The following is a 12820-nucleotide window of genomic DNA, read 5'->3' on the forward strand; positions in this document are numbered from 1 at the left end:
CTGTTTACCAAATCAATTTTATGGATTTATTATTTATTCTTCATTTATTCACTTACAAACACATTTTAAGTTCTCACATGCTTACTCAGACCATGCACTGTTCTTTGTAATGGGAATACAATATTGAGTGAAACAAACACAAGTCCTTGCTCCCATGGACAATAGCTCTTGTCAGAGAGAAGTAAAGATACTTTGAAGAAAAATAAAGAAGAGGGAAAGAGTGTTGGGAGTCCTATTTTAGAGTGTTTAACAGTGCCGAAATTTGAGAAGGTGACAATAGAAAGACAGAATAAATTATGGTGGACACTTTTCATTGTCATTGCTAACAGAAATAACAAACCAATAACCTCAGCAACATTCGTCCAAACCCATTGAGGTTGCCTTTGATGAAAGGGACTGATGACTCTACTTGCTCTAATTCTTTTTATTAAAAAAAAAAATATATATATATATATATATATATATAATTCTAGGAGATCAATTTCACGATTCTTAGAAGCCAAGTTCTTAGCTCTTGCAGGTGCTTGTATAAGTTCCTTTCCACCTGCAGAGCAATCACGGTAGCTTCCCGGTCAGTTCCCCAGTACTCTGCATCAGGCCTCTTAGTCACCGGAAGGCAGACTCTACTTTGACGGTCTTTTAGATATTTTATGAACCACTTTGCATGTTTTCGCTTCACCACTGCTTGGTCTTGGAAAAAGGGCACATCAACAGACGCATCAGAATCTTCATCATAGTAACAGGTCATAGTAAAATAAGCATCACTGACATTCAGCTGATAAGATGCTACAAAATTAACAGCAATCCTACACTCCTCACAGAGAGGTTTCTGAGCCTGGGATGCCATCTCAGCTTTGGGAAAACCAGGCATAGAAATTATATATATTATATGTATATATTATATATAAAATATATATAAATTATATATATTTTATATATAATATATACATATATTTGTCAGAGAGAGCACAAGCAGGAGAGAAAAGCAGGCTCCCCGCTGAGCAGGGAGCCCGATGCAGGGCTCCATCCCAGGCCCCAGGGATCATGGTCTGAGCAGAAGGCAGAGGCTTAACCCACTGAGGCATCCAGGTGCTTCAATACTTTCTCTATTTCTGAGAACCTAATCACACTGCACAAATGGAATCTGACTGATTACAATCTCAATGCCATGGATTATGATCTTTTTCATTTATAAAATTAGGCATTTTTCCCTAAAATATCTATTTTGACTGCCCTTGAGATGGTAAAAATCAAAAAGCTTTTCAAAAAGAAATTTCTTCTTTTTTTACCTACTATTTAAGTAAAAAATTATAGTTTTATGATACTATAAATAAATCAAAATCACTGACTCTTCATGATAAATTGAAAGCATGAACAGTTGTTATCAATTTCTTAGGCAAACTGAGGTATTTTCAACTTTCCATACCCGTTAAAACAAATATGATAGGTTAGATTTGTTAATGGTTCCCTTCTAGATTTCTACTTCCCAGATGGACTTCTTTACCTTTATTCAAACTTCATGGGAAAATATTGATAGAATGTAGATAGTAGATAGGAGGCAACTTGGATGAATGTAAAAAAAATTCATGTGTGTGTGTATTTATCTGGGTGCCCAGTTTCCATTCTAAGATCATCTTTTAGAGGGAAGAAAAATGGAAGTATTTTGGCTGATTTTCTTTTCTGAAATGAGGAGAATGTATTAAACCCCTAACTTTTATATATTTTTTCTAAAAATAAATGCCCAAATATTAATGTATTAAATATACCCAAGAAGAGCTGCTCTTGATGACAAAGTACAGTTGAGAAGGACCAAAATTACACTGAATTTGTCTCACTGTGGTAGCTTCTTCATCCCATCCCAATGTCTGTTAAAACTGTTGGCGAATTTTATGAGGTTTTCCTTGAAAAATATTTTAGCATCTATAACAATCATTGATTTATGGTTCTTTAAGTAACATACAAGCTGGTTAATATTTCCACAATGCTTAAAATCTCACTTAAACAATTGTCATGTAAATAATTACATGTTATGTCTTTTTTTTTTTAAGATTTTACTTATTTATTTGACAGAGATCACAAGTAGGCAGAGAGGCAGGCAGAGAGAGAGAGAGAGAGAGAGAGGGAGGGAGGCAGGCTCCCTGCTGAGCAGAGAGCCTGATGCAGGGCTGGATCCGAGGACCTTGACCTTAGCCAAAGGCAGAGGCTTAACCTACTGAGCCACCCAGACGCCCTACATGTTATGTCTTAATAGTATCTTAAAAAAATTTCTCAGTAATATTTTAGTAAAAGAAATAAGGCATATACAACAAAGCTGCTTTAAAAATATTCTATAATAAATACATTAATAAATACATATCAGCAGGCAATAAACTGGGTCAGAAATGTAAATATGGATTTCAAAATTGTATGATACAAGAGCCTAAGTTTTACTGTATTTGGTGAGGCACAAGATATGTATTTTAATAAAGTGAACATTTTTAAAGTACATTGAACTACAGATTAAATTACTAAATAAAAGTACAGATATAAACGTCAATCTAAAGACAATTATTTTATGTATATTTTTAATTCCTGAAAAACAAATGAAAATACATTTTTATATCTTTAAAATTTTCTCCAGGATAATATTTTGAGGCAATGAAACATTATCAAAACAGCACTGATATTGAAAAAACATCTGACAAGTCTTAATAGAGGTGATAATTTTTTTTTAATTTTTATTAATTTTATTTTTTATAAACATATAATATATTTTTATCCCCAGGAGTACAGGTCTGTGAATCACCAGGTTTACACACTTCACAGCACTCACCATAGCACATACCCTCCCCAGTGTCCATAACCCCACCTCCCTCCCAACCCCCCTCCCCCCATCAACCCTCAGTTTGTTTTGTGAGATTAAGAGTCACTTATGGTTTGTCTCCCTCCCAATTCCATCTTATTTCGTTTACTCTTCTCCTACCCCCTTAACCCCCCATGTTGCATCTCCTATCCCTCATATCAGGGAGATCATATGATAGTTGTCTTTCTCCGATTGACTTATTTCGCTAAGCATGATACTAGAGGTGATAATTTTGATGTCAAATCAATAAAGCATAGCATGTTCCAGTGAGGAAACAGACTTACTTGCCATTGCAGTGCGGGGGAATAATGTTTACTAGACACCCACCATTACGGTAACCAAATTGTTCTTCCATGATGAAGCTGATGATCCAATGGGCTGTTCACAAAAGTGTGAATGCATTGAGGACAGTATTGATCCATTTATACATAGGCTAACATTTCAAAATTAAAAAAATAATGATTAAAATGCCAACAGAAATCCTTGTTTAAAAAAAAATCCTTGTTTTCCCTATAAGGTACATGTATTTCAATTTTAATTTCAGTCTCAAAATTGGGTCGACAGAAACCTTAATTACTTCATTATCATTTGCAGGTCTTGTGAATTGTATTTTTTACAAAAATAAATTATATGATTCTGCTTTTTAAAGCTATGCCTTGGAAGCCCTGGAACATTACTGAACTTTGTAATGTATAAGTGTGATTCATCACACTTACAAGCACAAAAGCATTAAACTCAAAATCATAAACAGTTATTAGTATTTTGCTAGTTTATTAATATAGTAACCAATTTTTCTTGTTTATTATTCATATATAAGTAAAAAAAGTTAAGTGCAGCATAACAGAGACCATGAAATTTCCAAGGTTGCATGTGACTGTGTGCATGTCTTTGGAACAATAAAGATTGCTGTGGTCTCCACAGGCATTGGAGTCAAAATGCCATCAATGCTATGTGTTGCCTCAGAACTATATAATGCTATTTTATGTCTTCTTTTATGAGTCTGATATGTAATTATATTGAATTTCAATATTAAGTAGTTATAATATATTTCATTAAAACATGTTTGAATAGGGGTACCGAGCTATCTCGGTCCTAGAGCATAGGACTCTTGATAGTGGGGTTGTGAGTTTGAGCGCCACCTTGGGGAGTTAGAGATTACATAAAAAAATAAATATTTAAAAAGTGTTTGAATAAACTCATCAACTTAAACTTAGTTAGGTTATATTGATTTTTTTTTAGAACATTTGTAGTTTATAATCTCTTTGTTAATCACAAAACTTAGAAAAAAGGGTAGTCCTTGTTATGTACCTATTGTTATTTATAGGGCAATGTAATAGGCTCAAGAGCAATAAAATAGGGGCGCCTGGATGGCTCAGTGGCTTGGGCCGCTGCCTTCGGCTGGGGTCATGGTCTCAGGGTCCTGGGATCGAGTCCCCGCATTGGGCTCTCTGCTTGGCGGGGAGTCTGCTTCCCTCTCTCTCTCTGTCTGCCTCTCTGCCTACTTGTGATCTCTGTCTGTCAAATAAATAAATAAAATCTTAAAAAAAAAAGAGCAATAAAAATAATATACTTTAAGGCCTTTTTTTTCCCCTTTGATTTTGAATGTTTTGGGAAGGAGACTCCGTGGCCCAAAGCACTGAGTATTGCACAAATGTTTGACAATTATCAGGCATGCTCCAGTATATGAAACGTTTCTACTTTTAAGTGGCTTAAACTGTCATTCATGCATAAAACAATTTTTATCTAGTTAATAGTCTGCTATTTATTCCTTACCGATTCCATAGCCAGCCTTATTCTAGTGCCTTGAGGGGAATGAGAGAAAACTGTAGCTATCCGGTGGTATCAGTTTACTCATCTGTAAGTGAACATTATATCACATCTAGAAAATTTCTTGGACTGACATGACAAAAAAGTTTCTTATGACATTACTGTACTGAAATACATCAGTATACATTTTTTTTTTCCTGCAGGGAAAAGTACAGCATACTGTGTTGTTTTCGGATTGTGGCCCTCCAGAAGCGTTTCCCTCTCATGCTAGAAGAAACTCAACACTGGCAATTGTTTCAGTTACCATTTATGTGTTCTTACCAGTTTATGGCTGTGGCAGGGTCTCCCTCCTGTCAACAGATCTCAGGTGCACTCTCTCTGAATGAGCTTGTCTCCAGATTTCATGGTGGTTTGCCCTGAAACTTCAGTTCTCCAACGGAATACCTGTTTTTGTCTCTTCAATCTCCTTCGCTCTTTATCTATCTGTGTATACATATATATGTGTATCCCTTTATAGGTGTATAAATTTGTGTATCTTAATCAGTATGACAATATTGTGAGAATGATACCCTCTTGCATGTAATGAACTACTCTTATGAAACCAGGATTTTCTTTTTTTTTTTCCTTGAGAAATCAGTATTTTCTTATTGTATGGAATAACATATGCTTTTTTGAAGAAAAATCAACCACATGTTCATACATTACAAAGTCTTTCAATACCTAATATCAAAGAGCTGGACGCTAGTTAGTGTGAAGAGACTTCAATATGCCTCCTCTTTGATCTCTAAATCCTGCGCTGACTTATATTAACTTTTCTCTCCACTTCTATTCCACATTAAATAACGTTTCATTATCCAACAATAAGTCTTTTGAATGTCGCTGTAAATCAGATACACATGCTTCTGATAGTGTCATCATTAATAGGGATATTACTCATTGACATCTATGAACTTGAATTTATACAGTGCCCCAGAATATCATTACAGCAGCCATGCAAATCATTATGTACTCAAGGCCGCAGGGAAATAAATCTGAGTCTTAAGAAAATTAGTCAGCAATTTCAAGTCCTTCAATAGTTACAGACAGCATTCATAATAAAATCCAAACTCTTTACAGAAGGCCCCTCATGATTCCAACCTCATCTCCCCGACTTCATCTCCTTCCCTTGCCTTCCCTTTTGTCCAGGCTTAAATCAAATTCTCTGTTATATCCAAATTCATGGAAATCCACGTGTCTGTGCTTTGCACAGTTCTTCCCTCTGCCTGATGTGTTTCCTCCAACTTTTATTTCTCTTGGATAATTTTTCCCATTCTTTCAAGTGTCCACACAAAAGTGAGTATATTATAAGACAGTAATAATAGAGTTTCATATGAATAATTGCATAGCACTAGGGATATGGCAATGAATAAAAATAGTTTCTGTCCTCAAGTGGCCACCTATTGGTAAAGCTTTTTTTTTTTTTCCTTTTCTCTTCAGCCTGTGACTGCCAGATGCCCTTCTTTTGTTTTCTCAGAATAACCTTTGCATATTCCTATGGAAGTAGTGAATTCCTTAATTATAATATTCATGTACTTGTTAGAATCTCCATAGACCCTGAGATACATTGTAGTAACGGAAGTCGTCTAGCACAGGCACCGGCAAGCAGCAGGCCAACTCCAAATAGTTATCGAAAAGATCAATGTATAAATTGAATAAATGCAATGTTATAATGTAACACTTAGCCAGCATCTAAAGGAGATAAATATATATAAATAAACTTTTATTTAAAAAAAAACTACCTCATTTACATGTAAGCATTTTTACATTTAACCATTTTGTATTTTTAAATAAATAACATATATTTATAATTTCCTACCAGTGTAATACAGTGTCTCCACAGTACTGTAATCATATTTTTTGTGCCTTTGATTTTCATCTGTGATGACTGTTTCTGTACTCAAACAGTGAAGTCTTTAAGGACATTGGGGTTAGTAGGTTATTTATATTTCCATTTGTTTTCCAGACTATCTCTACTTGTTTTGAGACACTGATTTGAGATTTTATTTTTAAAATAAGTTCTATTATTTCCACAATCATGATAAGAATGTGGCACTTGCTTATCATGCTGAGAAATACCTCGCAATCTTCCATGCACTCAAATGTGTGTATTTTCAAGGTTGACTTTTTTGCTGGCTGGGAAAGCACAAAGGGAAGTATCCAGTGAGGTTCCGGAAGAAGCTCCCATTAACACACTGGGACCGGCTCTAATGTATAGAAAGAGCTTTCCCGCATTTTTTATTCTCCCATGCTACCTGCTACCTGACATTCTAGACCTACGCGTTTAGTAAGATATGCTAGCCACACATGGCTATTACAGTGAAACTGATTAAAAGTAAATCAAATTAAAAATTGAGCGCTTCAATTACACAAGTCATATTCCAAGGGCTCAGTAACGACCTGCAGCTATTGGCTAGTCTGCTGGACGATGCAGAAATAAAACATAATCATATTTTCAGGGGTGCCTGGTTGGCTCAGTTGGTTAAGTGTCTGATTTCAGTTCAAGTCATGATCTCAGGGTGCTCGGGTATAGGCCCCCACATCAGGCTCCCTGCTCAGCAGAGAACCTGCTTCTCCCTCTGCCCCTTCCCCATTCCTGCTCACTTGCTTTCTCTCTCTCTCAAGTTGATAAATAAGATCTTAAAAAAAAAAAATCATATTTTAATCTTAGCAAACAGTTCGATACTGTTAAAGGTAGAAGTGACGTGGTAAGTAAAACGCTAAACCACAAACTAGAGGTTGTTTATGCTTTGAATTTTTTTTTTAATAATCTATACAGGTTGCACTTTTCATATTGTGCATCCATTTTTTATATGGTAATAAAATTTTGTTTGAAACCTTCCACTCAATAACTCATCCCATAATGTATAATGCGTAATAACCATATGCACTGTTAGAAGTGAAGCACTTACCAAATTTATTTAAATGGTTTAAAAGTCAATGTGATCAGATCCAATAAAAAAAAGAATATGAACATATTTCCAATTAACAAAAATAAGTTGTGCTTCAATTGTCCTTTCTCTAAGGTGTATAATTTATTTTATGTTTTGAAAACATGAATCATGCTTATATACAAGCTATTTAAAAATGTAGCCATATTGGTTATTTAATTTTTGGTTTATTTTCTAAAATCTTCCAATAACTAATTTAAAATTGGGTATTCGGCCTTCTAAAATACATTTTTATTATTTCAGTAACAATATATTATTTCAATACATATTAAAATATTATATTATATATATATCACTTAAGGTCCTTAGAGTTGCCAGCTAGGAAGTAAAGGTAATGTCCATATAGTTTTCAGAATATTAAGAGAGATTAATATATTTGAGAAATTGTTTAGTGGTTTTCTTATTCATTCATTTCATTTAAGAAATATTAATTGATGTGATATGCTTTTTTGCTTATTTGTTTTGGGGGTCAGTAAGGAAATAATTGACATTCTCTTCTAGTAACATTTTAATCATCTCCAAGATATAATCTACTTTTCTTGATCCTTTAAACAAAAATAAAAAGACAGGAAAGAAAAATATATCCAACAATATCTATCTTTTGACAATTAGAGGAATCTTATTAGAAAAGACTGGAGGAATCTTTCATCAAGGGTGCTATACCTCTGCCTAATTAAGATTTCTTGGGATGCCGGGGTGACTCAGTCGTTAAGCGTCTGCCTTCCGCTCAGGTCATGATCCCAGGGTCCTGGGATGGAGCCCCATGTAGGGCTCGCTGCTCAGCGGGGAAGCCTGCTTCCCTTCCTCCCACTCTCCCTGCTTGTGTTCCCTCTCTCACTGTCTCTCTCTCTGTCCGATAAATAAATAAAATCTTAAAAAAAAAAAAGATTTCTTGATCTTCAAAAGTTCTTAGCGTTGTGCGATGTTACGCATCAATTCATATTTTTTGTGAATAATTCCAAATACCAGTCGACTTAACTTAAGCTCTTGGCACCAATAAAACTAACTGAGTCAATCTATCATGTGAAAAACGTGATTATCTGAAACCTAAATAACAACCAGGGGAGAGGATCACCTTATTGAGTGGATAAATAAAATTATTTCTTGTAACCAACACTTCTTTGTTTACACACGAGAAATAGGACACGGCCACCAGCACACACGTCATCATGACCCGATGAGCACAGCACTGTGGTAGGCCGTCATGGTCTCCTTCTCCTCCTCTTCTCCCTTTATCCTCCTTTTACTTCGTGAAAACTGATACAGCAAAAAATCCCGGGAAAAAATTCATCTTGTTCCTAAGGATTTTTCAAAGCTTAAATTTGTTCAATTTAGGAGAGTAGACAGAAGCTGGCGCTAATAAGAAATTCTTACCCACTTTGCACTTGGGTAGTAAAATCTCCATCCTGACACGATCCACAGGACACTGTGAATATGCTATTTGGACGCCTTCTCCTGGATTCTATCATATCATTACGTCATGGCTGGAGGAGAGGTAAAATGGAAGAAAGAGAATGAGCAGTGGAGGGAAGGAGGGAGGAAAAAGAAAGAAGAAGCAGAGGAAGGAAAGAAGCAGAGTAGAGGACGGGACAGAATATGAACAAGAATTTTTGAGAGGAGTAAGTTGCCTTCATCTGAAGCTGAACCTTTTCACTGGGGATCATGGAGAGACTCTCATAAGTCTCCTCCTAAATATGCCCTTAAACAACTTGACAAAACTTGACAGCGTTGATCCTCCCACTTGCTCTACACGTGTTTTCAACAAGAGAACCGATGCCACTAGTTCAAACTGCACTTGCCCGAGCTGAAGGAAAGTGGCAGCTTGGCACGAAATCAGACAGGGTTAATGACGGTGAAGCTGGTGGGCTGACACGTGTGGGCAGTCCTTAAACAGCTCCTGGAAAGGTTGGCTGCTGAAATGGTAGGCAAAACGATGTATTTGCTAAAAAGGAAAATAAAATATAATTATTTATACTAAATTATAATTAAGAAAAGAAAACAGCCTTTGGAAAATAGATTCTGTCTTAATTTGCAAATCCCCAGCTTTCAGGAACGAAATAAATTTCTCCAAAGTAAAATTTTATCTTAAGGGTTGATCTAGGATAATTAGATCCAGTTTTCCTTTTTCTCTGTTCTATAAATTATACGGTTTTTAATTTGACCTTTAGCTGACTTTGCTACTAAAAATGCCACATAGAAAACAATAAGAAAAAATTGCTTGGTGATTTACATAAATGGGCACATATTTTATTGTTCTGTTTAAACCAGCACACTGTAATGTTTATAATGCTTCACTAATATATATTTGAAAGTAATTGGATAGTCCTGCCCAGATGAAATTGGTTATACAAGTGTTCCGATGCAGAACACTGCTGCTCGCTTGCTTTAATCATCCCTAAGTGGGTTAGTTGGGTTTATTCAGTCATGAATCATATGATGTTGCTTCATTTCTACATTGTAAGGGAAACTTGCTTACAGATATCTGAGTCATGTAAATGAAAATAAAGTAATGTAAATGAAAAGAAATTAATATAAAATGTATGTGAAAGAGAGAAAAGCAGGATGAAATATCATAAATTTCACCTACCTAAAAGTTGGAAGTAACTGTTCATCTATTCAAAGATGCTCATTTCCTATATTTTAGCTTTTGGTGCTATCTTCTATTCCAGGAAGGTCACCATTAATTGTGAAATGACAACAGCAACTCACCAATAGGAAAACTAGATCTTTAAGAGAACTATATCTTTTTTGTGTTACTTTGCCTCCCATGAAAATTACATATAAGGATTATTTTCTACTCCATGGCTGTCATGAATGACAATCATTTTGCCTAACAAATTTTATTTTGCCACTGCTAACAAGGCCCTGTACTACTAGTCCTATTAAAACTATTAAATATCTTAAAAGGAGATAGGAATATAAGTTATAGCATTGTATCACATTACTTTATCTAAACTCTTAATTGATAAGCTAATATTTGCAATTCTCCTCAGTATGACAAAGTTTGTCAGAGAAAAGATTTGATAGGACCTATGGGTTTAAAAAACCTTTGAGGTATATATTTTTATTATTGTTTTTAAGTTATGTTAATTTAGTCACCATACAATACATCATTAGTTTTTGATGTAGTGTTCTTTTCTCTAGGGATATGAATATCCACTCTGGGAATTCCGAGAAATACATTTGTGACTAGAGATGAGCAATAAATTAGTGTTTTCAATGCTTTTCAGAAAGGTCAAGTATTATATGCCAATAGGTTGTTTAATCTCCAGCTTGACTTGATTAAAAGATTCTAAAATACATAAATACCAAATCTTCAACTTCCTATCTTGGTTGGAATATACTTTACCGGGTTTCACTAATTTTTAAGGATACCGATATTCTGTATGCCAAAGGCCAGAAAATGAATGTTTCAAAACCCTTTGCAGATAATTCCATTGATCTCTTCCATTCTATTCTAATCTTACACTTATTGTCCTTTGATATTCAACAAGGATGCTGAGACAGTTCAGGGGATAGAGAATAATCTTTTCAACAAATAGTACCTGGATGAGTGGATATCCACATGCAAAATAATGCTATTGGGTCCATTTTTTATATTACTCATAAAAAATTAACTCAAGGGTTGCCTGGGTGGCTCAGTCAGTTAAGCATCTGGAATCCAGTCCCACATCAGGCTCCTTGCTCAGTGGGAAGCCTCTGCTTCTCCCTCTGCCTGCTATTCCCCCTGTTTGTGTGTCTTTTCTTTTTCCCTCTCTCTCTCTAACAAATAAATACATTTTATAAATGTATTTTTATAAATACATTTTATAAAATACATTTTAAGAAATCTTTTAAAGTTTTTATTTATTTATTTGACAAACAGAGATCACAAGCAGGCAGAGAGGCAGGCAGAGAGAGAGGAGGAAGCAGGCTCCCCGCTGAACAGAGAGCCCGATAAGGGGTTCGATCCCAGGACCCCGGGATCATGACCCGAGCCGAAGGCAGAGTCTTTAACCCACTGAGCTACCCAGGCACCCCAAAACTTAACTAAAAATTGATCACTGACTTAAATCAAAAGAAAACCTTGGAATAAATCTCATAACCTTGGGTCAGGTAATATTTTCTTAGACCTGAAACCAAACCTCCATCAATAAAAGAAAAATAATGCCAAATTATATTGCATCAAAATTAAAAATTGTTGTGCTTTGCTTCAAAGGATAAATATCAAGAAATTGAAATGACAACTCACATAATTGGAGAAAATATTTGTAAATTACATATATGATGAAAGATTTATATCATGAATAGGTAAAGCACTCTTGCAACTCATTAGTAATAAAAACAAATACTTAAGAACGATCAGAGGATTAGAATGCATATTTTCCAAAGAAAATACACAAATGGGAAGCAAGCACATGAAAGGATATTCAACATTTGTAGCCACTTTGAAACTATACATCAAATGACAATGTGATATCACTTCATACCTATTAAGATGGTTATCCTCAAAAAGACAGACAATAAGAAGTGAGAGGATTGGAAACCTACTACATTTACTTGGGAACGTAAAATGGTATAGGTGCTTTGGAAAATATTTTGGCAGTTCCTCAAAAAGTTAAATATTGTTACAAAATGATAGAGCAATTTGACTCCTTATGTATTTATCCAAGAGAAATGAAAATATATATCCACACAAAAACTTGTGCATGAACATTCATAACGGCATTATTCATAACAGACAAACAGTAGTAGCAACACTAATGCCCGTCAACTGATTAATGGAAAAAATGGGTCATATCCACACAATGGAATATTATTCTGCTATTAAAGGTAATTTAGACTAGTAATTGCTACAATATGGATGAACCTTGAAAACATTGTTTAAAAAAAGAAGCCAGCTCAACAGATCATATGTCCCATGATTCAAATTATAATGTATGCCCAGAATATGAAATATAAGTATATACATATACATATTTTAGATATATATTATTTGTAGTCACATATATAATAACTATAATTGGTCTTAATAACTATAGGAAGTAACTGACATATATATAAAAAGTTATATATATACATACAAGGGGAGAGGTAGAAAGAGATATATGCCATTGCATTATCCTTCCCATTTTAGTATTCCTTAACATTATTTTTGAAGCTACTTCTTATAAAATACAACATTTTAATTAATAGTTTAGACTTTGCTAGATGAAAATTTTTGAAATATAAATTTCCTTTTATC

General features: G+C 34.6%; 1 protein-coding gene across 1 annotated transcript; it reads right to left on the reverse strand.

The window, feature by feature from the left end:
- Positions 1–469: 469 nt before the first annotated feature.
- On the reverse strand, positions 470–847 carry LOC125094980 (ferritin heavy chain A-like). The gene has a single exon (XM_047720679.1). The coding sequence runs from the start codon at positions 845–847 to the stop codon at positions 470–472; it is 378 nt and encodes a 125-aa protein (XP_047576635.1).
- Between the last annotated feature and the right edge of the window lie 11973 nt (positions 848–12820).

The sequence above is a fragment of the Lutra lutra genome, chromosome 3 (assembly GCF_902655055.1).
Source record: "Lutra lutra chromosome 3, mLutLut1.2, whole genome shotgun sequence".
NCBI classification, from domain to species: Eukaryota; Metazoa; Chordata; class Mammalia; order Carnivora; family Mustelidae; genus Lutra; species Lutra lutra.